The 20,700-nt window shown below is 47.4% G+C and overlaps 1 protein-coding gene across 5 annotated transcripts in view; it reads left to right on the top strand.

Annotated features, from left to right (window-relative positions):
• The window catches only part of usp33 (ubiquitin specific peptidase 33), a 99,506-nt gene that overhangs the window by 25,046 nt on the left and 53,760 nt on the right, over positions 1-20,700 (top strand). For all 5 annotated transcript variants that reach the window (XM_052475863.1, XM_052475862.1, XM_052475865.1 and 2 more), the window contains exons 6-8: positions 12,672-12,786; positions 12,880-12,949; positions 17,953-18,066. In XM_052475863.1, the coding sequence (XP_052331823.1) occupies positions 12,672-12,786; positions 12,880-12,949; positions 17,953-18,066 (299 nt within the window). The remainder of the gene's footprint in view (positions 1-12,671; positions 12,787-12,879; positions 12,950-17,952; positions 18,067-20,700) is intronic.

Raw genomic sequence — 20,700 nt, 5'->3', positions numbered from 1 at the left:
TAGATGAGGATGGTTCTAGATGAGGATGGTTCTGGTAGGGTTCTAGATGAGGATGGTTCTGATAGGGTTCTAGATGAGGATGGTTCTAGATGAGGATGGTTCTGATAGGGTTCTAGATGAGCATGGTTCTAGATGAGGATGGTTCTGATAGGGTTCTAGATGAGCATGGTTCTGATAGGGTTTTAGATGAGCATGGTTCTGCTAGGGTTCTAGATAGGGTTCTAGATGAGGATGGTTTTAGACGAGGATGGTTCTGGTAGGGTTCTAGATGAGGATGGTTCTGATAGGGTTCTAGACGAGGATGGTTCTAGACGAGGATGGTTCTGGTAGGGTTCTAGATGAGGATGGTTCTAGATGAGGATGGTTCTGATAGGGTTCTAGATGAGCATGGTTCTGCTAGGGTTCTAGATAGGGTTCTAGATGAGGATGGTTCTAGACGAGGATGGTTCTGATAGGGTTCTAGATGAGGATGGTTCTAGACGAGGATGGTTCTGATAGGGTTCTAGATGAGGATGGTTCTGATACGGGTCTAGATGAGGATGGTTCTGATACGGGTCTAGATGAGGATGGTTCTGATACGGGTCTAGATGAGGATGGTTCTGATACGGGTCTAGATGAGGATGGTTCTGATACGGGTCTAGATGAGGATGGTTCTGATACGGGTCTAGATGAGGATGGTTCTGATACGGGTCTAGATGAGGATGGTTCTGATAGGGGTCTAGATGAGGATGGTTCTGATAGGGGTCTAGATGAGGATGGTTCTGATAGGGGTCTAGATGAGGATGGTTCTGATAGGGGTCTAGATGAGGATGGTTCTGATAGGGGTCTAGATGAGGATGGTTCTGATAGGGGTCTAGATGAGGATGGTTCTGATAGGGGTCTAGATGAGGATGGTTCTTATAGGGGTCTAGATGAGGATGGTTCTGATAGGGGTCTAGATGAGGATGGTTTTGATACGGGTCTAGATGAGGATGGTTTTGATACGGGTCTAGATGAGGATGGTTCTGATACGGGTCTAGATGAGGATGGTTCTGATAGGGGTCTAGATGAGGATGGTTCTGATGAGGGTCTAGATGAGGATGGTTCTGATGGGGGTCTAGATGAGGATGGTTCTGATGGGGGTCTAGATGAGGATGGTTCTGATGGGGGTCTAGATGAGGATGGTTCTGATGGGGGTCTAGATGAGGATGGTTCTGATGGGGGTCTAGATGAGGATGGTTCTGATGGGGGTCTAGATGAGGATGGTTCTGATGGGGGTCTAGATGAGGATGGTTCTGATGGGGGTCTAGATGAGGATGGTTCTGATGGGGGTCTAGATGAGGATGGTTCTGATAGGGGTCTAGATGAGGATGGTTCTAGATGAGGATGGTTCTGATAGGGTTCTAGATGAGCATGGTTCTGATAGGGTTCTAGATGAGCATGGTTCTGATAGGGTTCTAGATGAGCATGGTTCTGATAGGGTTCTAGATGAGCATGGTTCTGATAGGGTTCTAGATGAGCATGGTTCTGATAGGATTCTAGATGAGGATGGTTCTAGATGAGGATGGTTCTGATAGGGTTCTAGATGAGCATGGTTCTGATAGGGTTCTAGATGAGCATGGTTCTGATACGGGTCTAGATGAGGATGGTTCTGATACGGGTCTAGATGAGGATGGTTCTGATACGGGTCTAGATGAGGATGGTTCTGATACGGGTCTAGATGAGGATGGTTCTGATAGGGGTCTAGATGAGGATGGTTCTGATAGGGGTCTAGATGAGGATGGTTCTGATAGGGGTCTAGATGAGGATGGTTCTGATAGGGGTCTAGATGAGGATGGTTCTGATAGGGGTCTAGATGAGGATGGTTCTGATAGGGGTCTAGATGAGGATGGTTCTGATAGGGGTCTAGATGAGGATGGTTCTGATAGGGGTCTAGATGAGGATGGTTCTGATAGGGGTCTAGATGAGGATGGTTTTGATACGGGTCTAGATGAGGATGGTTTTGATACGGGTCTAGATGAGGATGGTTCTGATACGGGTCTAGATGAGGATGGTTCTGATAGGGGTCTAGATGAGGATGGTTCTGATGGGGTCTAGATGAGGATGGTTCTGATGGGGGTCTAGATGAGGATGGTTCTGATGGGGGTCTAGATGAGGATGGTTCTGATGGGGGTCTAGATGAGGATGGTTCTGATGGGGGTCTAGATGAGGATGGTTCTGATGGGGGTCTAGATGAGGATGGTTCTGATGGGGGTCTAGATGAGGATGGTTCTGATGGGGGTCTAGATGAGGATGGTTCTGATGGGGGTCTAGATGAGGATGGTTCTGATGGGGGTCTAGATGAGGATGGTTCTGATAGGGGTCTAGATGAGGATGGTTCTGATAGGGGTCTAGATGAGGATGGTTCTAGATGAGGATGGTTCTGATAGGGTTCTAGATGAGGATGGTTCTGATAGGGTTCTAGATGAGCATGGTTCTGATAGGGTTCTAGATGAGCATGGTTCTGATAGGGTTCTAGATGAGCATGGTTCTGATAGGGTTCTAGATGAGGATGGTTCTGATAGGATTCTAGATGAGGATGGTTCTAGATGAGGATGGTTCTGATAGGGTTCTAGATGAGCATGGTTCTGATAGGGTTCTAGATGAGCATGGTTCTGATAGGGTTCTAGATGAGCATGGTTCTGATAGGGTTCTAGATGAGGATGGTTTTGATACGGGTCTAGATGAGGATGGTTTTGATACGGGTCTAGATGAGGATGGTTCTGATACGGGTCTAGATGAGGATGGTTCTGATACGGGTCTAGATGAGGATGGTTCTGATACGGGTCTAGATGAGGATGGTTCTGATAGGGGTCTAGATGAGGATGGTTCTGATAGGGGTCTAGATGAGGATGGTTTTGATACGGGTCTAGATGAGGATGGTTTTGATACGGGTCTAGATGAGGATGGTTCTGATACGGGTCTAGATGAGGATGGTTCTGATAGGGGTCTAGATGAGGATGGTTCTGATAGGGGTCTAGATGAGGATGGTTCTGATGAGGGTCTAGATGAGGATGGTTCTGATGGGGGTCTAGATGAGGATGGTTCTGATGGGGGTCTAGATGAGGATGGTTCTGATGGGGGTCTAGATGAGGATGGTTCTGATGGGGGTCTAGATGAGGATGGTTCTGATGGGGGTCTAGATGAGGATGGTTCTGATGGGGTCTAGATGAGGATGGTTCTGATGGGGGTCTAGATGAGGATGGTTCTGATGGGGGTCTAGATGAGGATGGTTCTGATGGGGGTCTAGATGAGGATGGTTCTGATGGGGGTCTAGATGAGGATGGTTCTGATAGGGGTCTAGATGAGGATGGTTCTAGATGAGGATGGTTCTGATAGGGTTCTAGATGAGCATGGTTCTGATAGGGTTCTAGATGAGGATGGTTCTGATAGGATTCTAGATGAGGATGGTTCTAGATGAGGATGGTTCCGATAGGGTTCTAGATGAGCATGGTTCTGATAGGGTTCTAGATGAGCATGGTTCTGATAGGGTTCTAGATGAGCATGGTTCTGATAGGGTTCTAGATGAGCATGGTTCTGATAGGGTTCTAGATGAGCATGGTTCTGATAGGGTTCTAGATGAGCATGGTTCTGATAGGGTTCTAGATGAGCATGGTTCTGATAGGGTTCTAGATGAGGATGGTTCTAGATGAGGATGGTTCTGATAGGGTTCTAGATGAGCATGGTTCTGATAGGGTTTCTAGATGAGGATGGTTCTGATAGGGTTTCTAGATGAGGATGGTTCTAGATGAGGATGGTTATGATAGGGTTTTAGATGAGCATGGTTCTGCTAGGGTTCTAGATGAGGATGGTTCTAGATGAGGATGGTTCTGGTAGGGTTCTAGATGAGGATGGTTCTGATAGGGTTCTAGATGAGGATGGTTCTAGACGAGGATGGTTCTGGTAGGGTTCTAGATGAGGATGGTTCTGATAGGGTTCTAGATGAGGATGGTTCTAGATGAGGATGGTTCTGATAGGGTTCTAGATGAGCATGGTTCTAGATGAGGATGGTTCTGATAGGGTTCTAGATGAGCATGGTTCTGATAGGGTTTTAGATGAGCATGGTTCTGCTAGGGTTCTAGATAGGGTTCTAGATGAGGATGGTTTTAGACGAGGATGGTTCTGGTAGGGTTCTAGATGAGGATGGTTCTGATAGGGTTCTAGACGAGGATGGTTCTAGACGAGGATGGTTCTGGTAGGGTTCTAGATGAGGATGGTTCTAGATGAGGATGGTTCTGATAGGGTTCTAGATGAGCATGGTTCTGCTAGGGTTCTAGATAGGGTTCTAGATGAGGATGGTTCTAGACGAGGATGGTTCTGATAGGGTTCTAGATGAGGATGGTTCTAGACGAGGATGGTTCTGATAGGGTTCTAGATGAGGATGGTTCTGATAGGGTTCTAGATGAGGATGGTTTTGATACGGGTCTAGATGAGGATGGTTTTGATAGGGTCTAGATGAGGATGGTTCTGATACGGGTCTAGATGAGGATGGTTCTGATACGGGTCTAGATGAGGATGGTTCTGATACGGGTCTAGATGAGGATGGTTCTGATAGGGGTCTAGATGAGGATGGTTCTGATAGGGGTCTAGATGAGGATGGTTTTGATACGGGTCTAGATGAGGATGGTTTTGATACGGGTCTAGATGAGGATGGTTCTGATACGGGTCTAGATGAGGATGGTTCTGATAGGGGTCTAGATGAGGATGGTTCTGATAGGGGTCTAGATGAGGATGGTTCTGATGAGGGTCTAGATGAGGATGGTTCTGATGGGGGTCTAGATGAGGATGGTTCTGATGGGGGTCTAGATGAGGATGGTTCTGATGGGGGTCTAGATGAGGATGGTTCTGATGGGGGTCTAGATGAGGATGGTTCTGATGGGGGTCTAGATGAGGATGGTTCTGATGGGGTCTAGATGAGGATGGTTCTGATGGGGGTCTAGATGAGGATGGTTCTGATGGGGGTCTAGATGAGGATGGTTCTGATGGGGGTCTAGATGAGGATGGTTCTGATGGGGGTCTAGATGAGGATGGTTCTGATAGGGGTCTAGATGAGGATGGTTCTAGATGAGGATGGTTCTGATAGGGTTCTAGATGAGCATGGTTCTGATAGGGTTCTAGATGAGGATGGTTCTGATAGGATTCTAGATGAGGATGGTTCTAGATGAGGATGGTTCGATAGGGTTCTAGATGAGCATGGTTCTGATAGGGTTCTAGATGAGCATGGTTCTGATAGGGTTCTAGATGAGCATGGTTCTGATAGGGTTCTAGATGAGCATGGTTCTGATAGGGTTCTAGATGAGCATGGTTCTGATAGGGTTCTAGATGAGCATGGTTCTGATAGGGTTCTAGATGAGCATGGTTCTGATAGGGTTCTAGATGAGGATGGTTCTAGATGAGGATGGTTCTGATAGGGTTCTAGATGAGCATGGTTCTGATAGGGTTTCTAGATGAGGATGGTTCTGATAGGGTTTCTAGATGAGGATGGTTCTAGATGAGGATGGTTATGATAGGGTTTTAGATGAGCATGGTTCTGCTAGGGTTCTAGATGAGGATGGTTCTAGATGAGGATGGTTCTGGTAGGGTTCTAGATGAGGATGGTTCTGATAGGGTTCTAGATGAGGATGGTTCTAGACGAGGATGGTTCTGGTAGGGTTCTAGATGAGGATGGTTCTGATAGGGTTCTAGATGAGGATGGTTCTAGATGAGGATGGTTCTGATAGGGTTCTAGATGAGCATGGTTCTAGATGAGGATGGTTCTGATAGGGTTCTAGATGAGCATGGTTCTGATAGGGTTTTAGATGAGCATGGTTCTGCTAGGGTTCTAGATAGGGTTCTAGATGAGGATGGTTTTAGACGAGGATGGTTCTGGTAGGGTTCTAGATAGATGAGGATGGTTCTGATAGGGTTCTAGACGAGGATGGTTCTAGACGAGGATGGTTCTGGTAGGGTTCTAGATGAGGATGGTTCTAGATGAGGATGGTTCTGATAGGGTTCTAGATGAGCATGGTTCTGCTAGGGTTCTAGATAGGGTTCTAGATGAGGATGGTTCTAGACGAGGATGGTTCTGATAGGGTTCTAGATGAGGATGGTTCTAGACGAGGATGGTTCTGATAGGGTTCTAGATGAGGATGGTTCTGATAGGGTTCTAGATGAGCATGGTTCTGATAGGGTTCTAGATGAGCATGGTTCTGATAGGGTTCTAGATGAGGATGGTTCTGATAGGATTCTAGATGAGGATGGTTCTGATAGGGTTTCTAGATGAGGATGGTTCTAGATGAGGATGGTTATGATAGGGTTCTAGATGAGCATGGTTCTGATAGGGTTTTAGATGAGCATGGTTCTGCTAGGGTTCTAGATGAGGATGGTTCTAGACGAGGATGGTTCTGGTAGGGTTCTAGATGAGGATGGTTCTGATAGGGTTCTAGATGAGGATGGTTCTAGACGAGGATGGTTCTGGTAGGGTTCTAGATGAGGATGGTTCTGATAGGGTTCTAGATGAGCATGGTTCTAGATGAGGATGGTTCTGATAGGGTTCTAGATGAGCATGGTTCTGCTAGGGTTCTAGATAGGGTTCTAGATGAGGATGGTTTTAGACGAGGATGGTTCTGGTAGGGTTCTAGATGAGGATGGTTCTGATAGGGTTCTAGATGAGGATGGTTCTGGTAGGGTTCTAGATGAGGATGGTTCTAGATGAGGATGGTTCTGATAGGGTTCTAGATGAGGATGGTTCTGATAGGGTTCTAGATGAGGATGGTTCTAGACGAGGATGGTTCTGATAGGGTTCTAGATGAGGATGGTTCTAGACGAGGATGGTTCTGATAGGGTTCTAGATGAGGATGGTTCTGATAGGGGTCTAGATGAGGATGGTTCTGATAGGGGGTCTAGATGAGGATGGTTCTGATAGGGGGTCTAGATGAGGATGGTTCTGATAGGGGGTCTAGATGAGGATGGTTCTGATAGGGGTCTAGATGAGGATGGTTTTGATACGGGTCTAGATGAGGATGGTTTTGATACGGGTCTAGATGAGGATGGTTCTGATGGGGGTCTAGATGAGGATGGTTCTGATGGGGGTCTAGATGAGGATGGTTCTGATGGGGGTCTAGATGAGGATGGTTCTGATGGGGGTCTAGATGAGGATGGTTCTGATGGGGGTCTAGATGAGGATGGTTCTGATGGGGGTCTAGATGAGGATGGTTCTGATGGGGGTCTAGATGAGGATGGTTCTGATGGGGGTCTAGATGAGGATGGTTCTGATGGGGGTCTAGATGAGGATGGTTCTGATGGGGGTCTAGATGAGGATGGTTCTGATGGGGGTCTAGATGAGGATGGTTCTGATGGGGGTCTAGATGAGGATGGTTCTGATAGGGGTCTAGATGAGGATGGTTCTAGATGAGGATGGTTCTGATAGGGTTCTAGATGAGCATGGTTCTGATAGGGTTCTAGATGAGCATGGTTCTGATAGGGTTCTAGATGAGCATGGTTCTGATAGGGTTCTAGATGAGCATGGTTCTGATAGGGTTCTAGATGAGGATGGTTCTGATAGGATTCTAGATGAGGATGGTTCTAGATGAGGATGGTTCTGATAGGGTTCTAGATGAGCATGGTTCTGATAGGGTTCTAGATGAGCATGGTTCTGATACGGGTCTAGATGAGGATGGTTCTGATACGGGTCTAGATGAGGATGGTTCTGATACGGGTCTAGATGAGGATGGTTCTGATACGGGTCTAGATGAGGATGGTTCTGATAGGGGTCTAGATGAGGATGGTTCTGATAGGGGTCTAGATGAGGATGGTTCTGATAGGGGTCTAGATGAGGATGGTTCTGATAGGGGTCTAGATGAGGATGGTTCTGATAGGGGTCTAGATGAGGATGGTTCTGATAGGGGTCTAGATGAGGATGGTTTTGATACGGGTCTAGATGAGGATGGTTTTGATACGGGTCTAGATGAGGATGGTTCTGATACGGGTCTAGATGAGGATGGTTCTGATACGGGTCTAGATGAGGATGGTTCTGATGAGGGTCTAGATGAGGATGGTTCTGATGGGGGTCTAGATGAGGATGGTTCTGATGGGGGTCTAGATGAGGATGGTTCTGATGGGGGTCTAGATGAGGATGGTTCTGATGGGGTCTAGATGAGGATGGTTCTGATGGGGGTCTAGATGAGGATGGTTCTGATGGGGGTCTAGATGAGGATGGTTCTGATGGGGTCTAGATGAGGATGGTTCTGATGGGGGTCTAGATGAGGATGGTTCTGATGGGGGTCTAGATGAGGATGGTTCTGATAGGGGTCTAGATGAGGATGGTTCTAGATGAGGATGGTTCTGATAGGGTTCTAGATGAGGATGGTTCTGATAGGGTTCTAGATGAGCATGGTTCTGATAGGGTTCTAGATGAGCATGGTTCTGATAGGGTTCTAGATGAGCATGGTTCTGATAGGGTTCTAGATGAGGATGGTTCTGATAGGATTCTAGATGAGGATGGTTCTAGATGAGGATGGTTCTGATAGGGTTCTAGATGAGCATGGTTCTAGATGAGCATGGTTCTGATAGGGTTCTAGATGAGCATGGTTCTGATAGGGTTCTAGATGAGGATGGTTTTGATACGGGTCTAGATGAGGATGGTTTTGATACGGGTCTAGATGAGGATGGTTCTGATACGGGTCTAGATGAGGATGGTTCTGATACGGGTCTAGATGAGGATGGTTCTGATACGGGTCTAGATGAGGATGGTTCTGATAGGGGTCTAGATGAGGATGGTTCTGATAGGGGTCTAGATGAGGATGGTTTTGATACGGGTCTAGATGAGGATGGTTTTGATACGGGTCTAGATGAGGATGGTTCTGATACGGGTCTAGATGAGGATGGTTCTGATACGGGTCTAGATGAGGATGGTTCTGATAGGGGTCTAGATGAGGATGGTTCTGATAGGGGTCTAGATGAGGATGGTTCTGATGAGGGTCTAGATGAGGATGGTTCTGATGGGGGTCTAGATGAGGATGGTTCTGATGGGGGTCTAGATGAGGATGGTTCTGATGGGGGTCTAGATGAGGATGGTTCTGATGGGGGTCTAGATGAGGATGGTTCTGATGGGGGTCTAGATGAGGATGGTTCTGATGAGGGTCTAGATGAGGATGGTTCTGATGGGGTCTAGATGAGGATGGTTCTGATAGGGGTCTAGATGAGGATGGTTCTGATAGGGGTCTAGATGAGGATGGTTCTGATGAGGGTCTAGATGAGGATGGTTCTGATGGGGGTCTAGATGAGGATGGTTCTGATGGGGGTCTAGATGAGGATGGTTCTGATGGGGGTCTAGATGAGGATGGTTCTGATGGGGGTCTAGATGAGGATGGTTCTGATGGGGTCTAGATGAGGATGGTTCTGATGGGGTCTAGATGAGGATGGTTCTGATGGGGGTCTAGATGAGGATGGTTCTGATGGGGGTCTAGATGAGGATGGTTCTGATAGGGGTCTAGATGAGGATGGTTCTAGATGAGGATGGTTCTGATAGGGTTCTAGATGAGCATGGTTCTGATAGGGTTCTAGATGAGGATGGTTCTGATAGGATTCTAGATGAGGATGGTTCTAGATGAGGATGGTTCCGATAGGGTTCTAGATGAGCATGGTTCTGATAGGGTTCTAGATGAGCATGGTTCTGATAGGGTTCTAGATGAGCATGGTTCTGATAGGGTTCTAGATGAGGATGGTTCTGATAGGATTCTAGATGAGGATGGTTCTAGATGAGGATGGTTCTGATAGGGTTCTAGATGAGCATGGTTCTGATAGGGTTTCTAGATGAGGATGGTTCTGATAGGGTTTCTAGATGAGGATGGTTCTAGATGAGGATGGTTCTGATAGGGTTCTAGATGAGCATGGTTCTGATAGGGTTCTAGATGAGGATGGTTCTGATAGGGTTCTAGATGAGGATGGTTCTAGATGAGGATGGTTCCGATAGGGTTCTAGATGAGCATGGTTCTGATAGGGTTCTAGATGAGCATGGTTCTGATAGGGTTCTAGATGAGCATGGTTCTGATAGGGTTCTAGATGAGGATGGTTCTGATAGGATTCTAGATGAGGATGGTTCTAGATGAGGATGGTTCTGATAGGGTTCTAGATGAGCATGGTTCTGATAGGGTTTCTAGATGAGGATGGTTCTGGTAGGGTTCTAGATGAGGATGGTTCTGATAGGGTTCTAGATGAGGATGGTTCTAGACGAGGATGGTTCTGGTAGGGTTCTAGATGAGGATGGTTCTGATAGGGTTCTAGATGAGGATGGTTCTAGATGAGGATGGTTCTGATAGGGTTCTAGATGAGCATGGTTCTAGATGAGGATGGTTCTGATAGGGTTCTAGATGAGCATGGTTCTGATAGGGTTTTAGATGAGCATGGTTCTGCTAGGGTTCTAGATAGGGTTCTAGATGAGGATGGTTTTAGACGAGGATGGTTCTGGTAGGGTTCTAGATGAGGATGGTTCTGATAGGGTTCTAGATGAGGATGGTTCTAGACGAGGATGGTTCTGGTAGGGTTCTAGATGAGGATGGTTCTAGATGAGGATGGTTCTGATAGGGTTCTAGATGAGCATGGTTCTGATAGGGTTCTAGATGAGGATGGTTCTGATAGGATTCTAGATGAGGATGGTTCTAGATGAGGATGGTTCTGATAGGGTTCTAGATGAGCATGGTTCTGATAGGGTTTCTAGATGAGGATGGTTCTGGTAGGGTTCTAGATGAGGATGGTTCTGATAGGGTTCTAGATGAGGATGGTTCTAGACGAGGATGGTTCTGGTAGGGTTCTAGATGAGGATGGTTCTGATAGGGTTCTAGATGAGGATGGTTCTAGATGAGGATGGTTCTGATAGGGTTCTAGATGAGCATGGTTCTAGATGAGGATGGTTCTGATAGGGTTCTAGATGAGCATGGTTCTGATAGGGTTTTAGATGAGCATGGTTCTGCTAGGGTTCTAGATAGGGTTCTAGATGAGGATGGTTTTAGACGAGGATGGTTCTGGTAGGGTTCTAGATGAGGATGGTTCTGATAGGGTTCTAGATGAGGATGGTTCTAGACGAGGATGGTTCTGGTAGGGTTCTAGATGAGGATGGTTCTAGATGAGGATGGTTCTGATAGGGTTCTAGATGAGCATGGTTCTGCTAGGGTTCTAGATAGGGTTCTAGATGAGGATGGTTCTAGACGAGGATGGTTCTGATAGGGTTCTAGATGAGGATGGTTCTAGACGAGGATGGTTCTGATAGGGTTCTAGATGAGGATGGTTCTGATAGGGTTCTAGATGAGCATGGTTCTGATAGGGTTCTAGATGAGCATGGTTCTGATAGGGTTCTAGATGAGGATGGTTCTGATAGGATTCTAGATGAGGATGGTTCTGATAGGGTTTCTAGATGAGGATGGTTCTAGATGAGGATGGTTATGATAGGGTTCTAGATGAGCATGGTTCTGATAGGGTTTAGATGAGCATGGTTCTGCTAGGGTTCTAGATGAGGATGGTTCTAGACGAGGATGGTTCTGGTAGGGTTCTAGATGAGGATGGTTCTGATAGGGTTCTAGATGAGGATGGTTCTAGACGAGGATGGTTCTGGTAGGGTTCTAGATGAGGATGGTTCTGATAGGGTTCTAGATGAGGATGGTTCTAGATGAGGATGGTTCTGATAGGGTTCTAGATGAGCATGGTTCTAGATGAGGATGGTTCTGATAGGGTTCTAGATGAGCATGGTTCTGCTAGGGTTCTAGATAGGGTTCTAGATGAGGATGGTTTTAGACGAGGATGGTTCTGGTAGGGTTCTAGATGAGGATGGTTCTGATAGGGTTCTAGATGAGGATGGTTCTAGACGAGGATGGTTCTGGTAGGGTTCTAGATGAGGATGGTTCTAGATGAGGATGGTTCTGATAGGGTTCTAGATGAGCATGGTTCTGCTAGGGTTCTAGATAGGGTTCTAGATGAGGATGGTTCTAGACGAGGATGGTTCTGATAGGGTTCTAGATGAGGATGGTTCTAGACGAGGATGGTTCTGATAGGGTTCTAGATGAGCATGGTTCTGATAGGGTTCTAGATGAGCATGGTTCTGCTAGGGTTCTAGATAGGGTTCTAGATGAGGATGGTTCTGATAGGGTTCTAGATGAGGATGGTTCTGATAGGGTTCCAGATGAGGATGGTTCTGATAGGGTTCCTAATGAGGATGGTTCTGATAGGGTTCTAGATGAGCATGGTTCTGATAGGGTTCTAGATGAGGATGGTTCTAGATGAGGATGGATCTGATAGGGTTCTAGATGAGGATGGTTCTAAACGAGGATGGTTCTGATAGGGTTCTAGATGAGGATGGTTCTGATAGGGTTCTAGATGAGGATGGTTCTGATAGGGTTCCAGATGAGGATGGTTCTGATAGGGTTCCTAATGAGGATGGTTCTGATAGGGTTCTAGATGAGGATGGTTCTGATAGGGGGTCTAGATGAGGATGGTTCTGATAGGGGTTCTAGATGAGGATGGTTCTGATAGGGGTCTAGATGAGGATGGTTCTGATAGGGGTCTAGATGAGGATGGTTCTGATAGGGGTCTAGATGAGGATGGTTCTAGACGAGGATGGTTCTGATAGGGTTCTAGATGAGGATGGTTTTAGACGAGGATGGTTCTTATGTGGTTGTCTTCAGTTCCAGGAGTGTAGCAGGGCGCAGGGCAGTCCCACTTCTCTGAGACTGCCCCTTACTAATGGCTGTGAAGACCTGGGCATGGAGACGGAGGAGGAGGACGAGCTACGCGCCAGAGGTACGCGTCATCTGACTGGACCAAGCTAGCATCAGCCATGCTCTCTCTGCTGTTCTCTAGCGAGATCCAACTCTTTGTGTCCATCTCCTGTAGGTCTGACGGGTCTGAAGAACATCGGGAACACCTGCTATATGAATGCAGCCCTGCAGGCCCTGTCCAACTGGTGAGACCCATAGACATTCAACCAGTAGATAGTGATGATGTCATCCAAGTGTTCCGATGGAAAACTCCCGATGGTGCATGAAGCCGGAACTATTTTTAATTTGAAGCGTGCCATGTTGCTGAATGGCACCAAAAAATTGCTAAGGATCATGGTCAATGTAGTCGTTTTCATCCTGCCTTAGAGAGTCAACCCAACCACAGAGTTTTTCTAAACCTAGAGGTGCGAAACAGACCGAACGGGGTTTGTGAAGTCAATGAGACGTTGATTTTCTCCAAGTATAAAGGCACAACCTAGATTCAAGCCGATGTCTTAGGTAGTGTCACATTATTACTCCAACCTCGTAAATGTGACCGACACGTTTTTCATTTTAGTCAAAAACTGCGTTATATTGAAGGAGTGCGTTTCATTTGATTGGCTGCACATGTGCAGTTCGACGCGACACAACCGTTTGACCTGATGTGTTTCTACCAACGTCGCCATGACATCGTGTGACGGGGGATTTCTATTGGAGAAGCAGTGTCTGCCTACCGGAAGCCTTTCCAGAGCCCACTCAGCATAGCTCGGTTAGGCGAGATTGGATTACCTCATGAGGAAAAAAAGTGGACTGTATATTAATGAATTATGCAATAGTTTAAGAAACACAATCAAGATTATAATTTAGGCAACTGCATCATTTTGTCATAATAATTTAAAAAAAAAACAATACAGTTTGGAATTCAACTTTTGTTTGATTTTATAATTTCATACGAAATTTATATTTTACTGTTATCCTGGTTCTCCATGCCATCCTCGGTTGTTCCCCCTCGGTCGCCCTCTGTTTCTCCCCCTCGGTCGCCCTCTGTTTCTCCCCCTCGGTCGCCCTCTGTTTCTCCCCTCGGTCGCCCCCTGTTTCTCCTCCCCTCGGTCGCCCTCTGTTTCTCAACCCCTCGGTCGCCCTCTGTTCCCCCTCGGTCGCCCTCTGGTTAACTGGCCTAGGAACGGCGGGTGAACTGCATTGTCCAGGGCCGAATGACAGATTTTTACCTTGTCAGCTCGGTTACTAGTTCACCGCTCTAACCACTAGGCTAACCCGCCACCCTTGGTAAATTGTCTATATAAGGTCCCACAGTTGACAGTGCATGTCGGAGGGAAAAAACCAAGCCAGGAGGTCAAAGGAATTGTTCGTAGAGCTCAGAGACAGGATTGTGTCGAGACACAGATCTGGGGAAGGGTAACAACACATTTCTGGAGCATTGAAGGTCCCCAAGAACACAGTGACCTCCATCATTCTGAAATGGAAGAAATGTGGAACCACGAAGACTCTTCCTAGAACACAGTGGCCTCCATCATTCTGAAATGGAAGAAATGTGGAACCACGAAGACTCTTCCAAGAACACAGTGGCCTCCATCATTCTGCAGCATTGAAGGTCCCCAAGAACACAGTGGCCTCCATCATTCTGTAGCATTGAAGGTCCCCAAGAACACAGTGGTCTCCATCATTCTGAAATGGAAGAAGTTTGGAACCACCAAGACTTCATAGAGCTGGTCGCCCTGCCAAACGGACCAATCGGGGGAGAAGGACCTTGGTCAGGGAAGTGACCAAGAACCTGATGGTCACTCTGAGAGACCTCCAGAGATCCTCTGTGGAGATGGGAGAACCTTCCAGAAGGACAACCATCTCTGCAGCACTCCACCAATCAGGCCTTTATGGTAGAGTATCCAGATGGAAGCCACTCCTCAGTAAAAGGCACATGACAGCCCGCTTGGAGTTTGCCAAAAGGCACCTAAATTACTCTCAGACCACGAGAAACAAGATTCTCTGGTCTGATGAAACCAAGATTGAACTCTTTGGCCTGAATGCTAAGTGTCACATCTGGAAAAAACCTTGTCCCAATCCCTATGGTGAAGCATGGTGGTGGCAGCATCATGCTGTGGGGATATTTTTCAGAGGCAGGGAGACTAGTCAGGATCAAGGGAAAGATGAACGGAGCAAAGTACAGAGATCCTTGATGAAAACCTGCTCCAGAGCCCTCAGGACCTCAGACTGGGGTGAAGGTTCACCTTCCAACAGGACAATGATCCTAAAAACAAACAGCCAAGACAACGCAGAGCTTGAGAGGTTCTGCAGGTGTCCCCAAATACAGATGTGCCAAGCTTGTAGCGTCATACCCAAGAAGACTCAAGGCTGTAATCGCTGCCAAAGGTGCTTCAACAAAGTACTGAGTAAAGGGTCTGAATACTTATGAAAATGTGATATTTCAGTTTTATTTATTTTCAAACCTGTTTGCTTTGTCATTATGGGGTATTGTGTGTAGATTGATGAGGGGGGAAAAAGAATTGAATACATCTTTATTATGCATACATACACACGTACATACGTACATGCATACAGTTGAAGTCGGAAGATCACATACTTAGGTTGGAGTCATTAAAACTTGTTTTTCAACCGCTCCACACATTTCTTGTTAACAAACTATAGTTTTGGCAAGTCGGTTAGGACATCTACTTTGTGCATGACACAAGTCATTTTTACAATTGTTTACAGACAGATTGTTCCACTGTATCACAATTCCAGTGGGTCAGAAGTTTACATACACTAAATTGACTCTGCCTTCAAACATCTTGGAAAATTCCAGAAGATGATGTCATGGCTTTATAAGCTTCTGATAGGATAATTTGAGTCAATTTGAGGTGTACCTGTGGATGTATTTCAAGGCCTACCTTCAAACTCAATGCCTCTTTGCTTGACATCAATGGGAAAATCTAAAGAAATCAGCCAAGACCTGGATTGGAGAACCTCCACAAGACCTCCACCCTGTCTCCCCTGTGCAGTGTGTTGTTCTGTGCATGTATTAAGATGTATGACTTTTCTCCAGTCCTCCTCTATCCCAGTTCTTCTCTCTCTTTCCAGTCCTCCTCTATCCCAGTTCTTCTCTCTCTCTCCAGTCCTCCTCTATCCCAGTTCTTCTCTCTCTTTCCAGTCCTCCTCTATCCCAGTTCTTCTCTCTCTCTCCAGTCCTCCTCTATCCCAGTTCTTCTCTCTCTCTCCAGTCCTCCTCTATCCCAGTCCTCCTCTCTCTTTCCAGTCCTCCTCTATCCCAGTTCTTCTCTCTCTCTCCAGTCCTCCTCTATCCCAGTTCTTCTCTCTCTCTCCAGTCCTCCTCTATCCCAGTTCTTCTCTCTCTCTCCAGTCCTCCTCTATCCCAGTCCTCCTCTATCCCAGTTCTTCTCTCTCTCTCCAGTCCTCCTCTATCCCAGTCCTCCTCTATCCCAGTTCTTCTCTCTCTCTCCAGTCCTCCTCTATCCCAGTCCTCCTCTATCCCAGTTCTTCTCTCTCTCTCCAGTCCTCCTCTATCCCAGTTCTTCTCTCTCTTTCCAGTCCTCCTCTATCCCAGTTCTTCTCTCTCTCTCTCCAGTCTTCCTCTATCCCAGTTCTTCTCTCTCTCTCTCCAGTCCTCCTCTATCCCAGTTCTTCTCTCTCTCTCCAGTCCTCCTCTATCCCAGTTCTTCTCTCTCTCTCCAGTCCTCCTCTATCCCAGTTCTTCTCTCTCTCTCTCCAGTCCTCCTCTATCCCAGTTCTTCTCTCTCTCTCCAGTCCTCCTCTATCCCAGTTCTTCTCTCTCTCTCTCCAGTCCTCCTCTATCCCAGTTCTTCTCTCTCTCTCTCTCCAGTCCTCCTCTATCCCAGTTCTTCTCTCTCTCTCTCTCCAGTCCTCCTCTATCCCAGTTCTTCTCTCTCTCTCTCTCCAGTCCTCCTCTATCCCAGTTCTTCTCTCTCTCTCTCCAGTCCTCCTCTATCCCAGTCCTCCTCTCTCTTTCCAGTCCTCCTCTATCCCAGTTCTTCTCTCTCTCTCCAGTCCTCCTCTATCCCAGTTCTTCTCTCTCTCTCCAGTCCTCCTCTATCCCAGTTCTTCTCTCTCTCTCTCCAGTCCTCCTCTATCCCAGTTCTTCTCTCTCTTTCCAGTCCTCCTCTATCCCAGTTCTTCTCTCTCTCTCCAGTCCTCCTCTATCCCAGTTCTTCTCTCTCTCTCTCCAGTCCTCCTCTATCCCAGTTCTTCTCTCTCTTTCCAGTCCTCCTCTATCCCAGTTCTTCTCTCTCTCTCTCCAGTCCTCCTCTATCCCAGTTCTTCTCTCTCTTTCCAGTCCTCCTCTATCCCAGTTCTTCTCTCTCTCTCTCCAGTCTTCCTCTATCCCAGTTCTTCTCTCTCTCTCTCCAGTCCTCCTCTATCCCAGTTCTTCTCTCTCTCTCTCCAGTCCTCCTCTCTCCCAGTTCTTCTCTCTCTCTCCAGTCCTCCTCTATCCCAGTTCTTCTCTCTCTCTCTCCAGTCCTCCTCTATCCCAGTTCTTCTCTCTCTCTCTCCAGTCCTCCTCTATCCCAGTTCTTCTCTCTCTCTCTCCAGTCCTCCTCTATCCCAGTTCTTCTCTCTCTCTCCAGTCCTCCTCTATCCCAGTTCTTCTCTCTCTCTCTCTCCAGTCCTCCTCTATCCCAGTTCTCTCTCTCTCTCTCTCCAGTCCTCCTCTATCCCAGTTCTTCTCTCTCTCTCTCTCCAGTCCTCCTCTATCCCAGTTCTTCTCTCTCTCTCTCCAGTCCTCCTCTATCCCAGTTCTTCTCTCTCTCTCTCCAGTCCTCCTCTATCCCAGTTCTTCTCTCTCTCTCTCCAGTCCTCCTCTATCCCAGTTCTTCTCTCTCTCTCTCCAGTCCTCCTCTATCCCAGTTCTTCTCTCTCTCTCTCCAGTCCTCCTCTATCCCAGTTCTTCTCTCTCTCTCTCCAGTCCTCCTCTAACCCAGTTCTTCTCTCTCTCCAGTCCTCCTCTAACCCAGTTCCTTTCTCTCTCTCTCTCTCTCCAGTCCTCCTCTAACCCAGTTCTTCTCTCTCTCTCTCTCTCTCCAGTCCTCCTCTAACCCAGTTCTTCTCTCTCTCTCTCTCTTTCTCTCCAGTCCTCCTCTAACCCAGTTCTTCTCTCTCTCCCTCTTTCTCTCCAGTCCTCCTCTAACCCAGTTCTTCTCTCTCTCTCTCTCTCCAGTCCTCCTCTAACCCAGTTCTTTGTGGAGTGTGGAGGTCTGGTGAGGACAGACAAGAAGCCTGCTCTGAGTAAGAGCTACCAGAAACTGGTGTCAGACCTCTGGCACAAGAACAGGTACACATCTGTCCTCTGAGTCGTTTTCACCTGGGTGTTGTCCATTTAGACCGTTCAGAAGAGTATGTTTGGGTTATTTTGACAGATTCTGTAGGCCTCATCAATGAGCGGGTAGCCTATAGTGGTCTCTGTAGGCCTCATCAATGAGAGGGTAGCCTATGTTGGTCTCTGTAGGCCTCATCAATGAGAGGGTAGCCTATAGTGGTCTCTGTAGGCCTCATCAATGAGAGGGTAGCCTATAGTGGTCTCTGTAGGCTTCATCAATGAGCGGGTAGCCTATAGTGGTCTCTGTAGGCCTCATCAATGAGAGGGTAGCCTATAGTGGTCTCTGTAGGCCTCATCAATGAGCGGGTAGCCTATAGTGGTCTCTGTAGGCCTCATCAATGAGCGGGTATCCTATAGTGGTCTCTGTAGGCCTCATCAATGAGAGGGTAGCCTATAGTGGTCTCTGTAGGCCTCATCAATGAGAGGGTAGCCTATAGTGGTCTCTGTAGGCCTCATCAATGAGAGGGTAGCCTATAGTGGTCTCTGTAGGCCTCATCAATGAGCGGGTAGCCTATAGTGGTCTCTGTAGGCCTCATCAATGAGAGGGTAGCCTATAGTGGTCTCTGTAGGCCTCATCAATGAGAGGGTAGCCTATAGTGGTCTCTGTAGGCCTCATCAATGAGAGGGTAGCCTATAGTGGTCTCTGTAGGCCTCATCAATGAGCGGGTAGCCTATAGTGGTCTCTGTAGGCCTCATCAATGAGCGGGTAGCCTATAGTGGTCTCTGTAGGCCGTCCTAACCCTGTTCTGTGGTGTGTTGTAGGACAGCCTACACTTGTTCTGTGGTGTTGTAGGCTGTCCTAACCCTGTTCTGTGGTGTGTTGTAGGACAGCCTACACTTGTTCTGTGGTGTTGTAGGCTGTCCTAACCCTGTTCTGTGGTGTGTTGTAGGACAGCCTACACTTGTTCTGTGGTGTTGTAGGCTGTCCTAACCTTGTTCTGTGGTGTTGTAGGCTGTCCTAACCTTGTTCTGTGGTGTTGTAGGCTGTCCTAACCTTGTTCTGTGGTGTTGTAGGCTGTCCTAACCTTGTTCTGTGGTGTTGTAGGACAGCCTACACTTGTTCTGTGGTGTTGTAGGCTGTCCTAACCTTGTTCTGTGGTGTTGTAGGCTGTCCTAACCTTGTTCTGTGGTGTTATAGGCTGTCCTAACCTTGTTCTGTGGTGTTGTAGGCTGTCCTAACCTTGTTCTGTGGTGTTGTAGGCTGTCCTAACCTTGTTCTGTGGTGTTATAGGCTGTCCTAACCTTGTTTTGTGGTGTTATAGGCTGTCCTAACCTTGTTCTGTGGCGTTGTAGGCTGTCCTAACCTTGTTCTGTGGCGTTGTAGGCTGTCCTAACCTTGTTCTGTGGCGTTGTAGGCTGTCCTAACCCTGTTCTGTGGTGTGTTGTAGGACAGCCTACACTTGTTCTGTGGTGTTGTAGGCTGTCCTAACCTTGTTCTGTGGTGTTGTAGGCTGTCCTAACCTTGTTCTGTGGTGTTGTAGGCTGTCCTAACCTTGTTCTGTGGTGTTATAGGCTGTCCTAACCTTGTTCTGTGGTGTTGTAGGCTGTCCTAACCTTGTTCTGTGGTGTTGTAGGCTGTCCTAACCTTGTTCTGTGGTGTTGTAGGCTGTCCTAACCTTGTTTTGTGGTGTTATAGGCTGTCCTAACCTTGTTCTGTGGCGTTGTAGGCTGTCCTAACCTTGTTCTGTGGCGTTGTAGGCTGTCCTAACCCTGTTCTGTGGTGTGTTGTAGGACAGCCTACACTTGTTCTGTGGTGTTGTAGGCTGTCCTAACCTTGTTCTGTGGGGTTGTAGGCTGTCCTAACCTTGTTCTGTGGTGTTGTAGGCTGTCCTAACCCTGTTCTGTGGTGTTGTAGGCTGTCCTAACCCTGTTCTGTGGTGTTGTAGGCTGTCCTAACCCTGTTCTGTGGGGTTGTAGGCTGTCCTAACCTTGTTCTGTGGTGTTGTAGGCTGTCCTAACCCTGTTCTGTGGTGTTGTAGGCTGTCCTAACCTTGTTCTGTGGTGTTGTAGGCTGTCCTAACCCTGTTCTGTGGTGTTGTAGGCTGTCCTAACCTTGTTCTGTGGTGTTGTAGGCTGTCCTAACCTTGTTCTGTGGTGTTGTAGGCTGTCCTAACCTTGTTCTGTGGTGTTGTAGGCTGTCCTAACCTTGTTCTGTGGTGTTGTAGGCTGTCCTAACCTTGTTCTGTGGTGTTGTAGGCTGTCCTAACCTTGTTCTGTGGTGTTGTAGGCTGTCCTAACCCTGTTCTGTGGTGTTGTAGGCTGTCCTAACCTTGTTCTGTGGTGTTGTAGGCTGTCCTAACCTTGTTCTGTGGTGTTGTAGGCTGTCCTAACCTTGTTCTGTGGTGTTGTAGGCTGTCCTAACCTTGTTCTGTGGTGTTGTAGGCTGTCCTAACCCTGTTCTGTTGTGTTGTAGGCTGTCCTAACCTTGTTTTGTGGTGTTGTAGGCTGTCCTAACCTTGTTCTGTGGTGTTGTAGGCTGTCCTAACCTTGTTCTGTGGTGTTGTAGGCTGTCCTAACCTTGTTCTGTGGTGTTGTAGGCCGTCCTAACCCTGTTCTGTGGTGTTGTAGGCTGTCCTAACCTTGTTCTGT

Source organism: Oncorhynchus keta, chromosome 23 (assembly GCF_023373465.1).
Source record: "Oncorhynchus keta strain PuntledgeMale-10-30-2019 chromosome 23, Oket_V2, whole genome shotgun sequence".
NCBI classification, from domain to species: Eukaryota; Metazoa; Chordata; class Actinopteri; order Salmoniformes; family Salmonidae; genus Oncorhynchus; species Oncorhynchus keta.
This window is presented reverse-complemented; position numbering and strand designations above follow the sequence as displayed.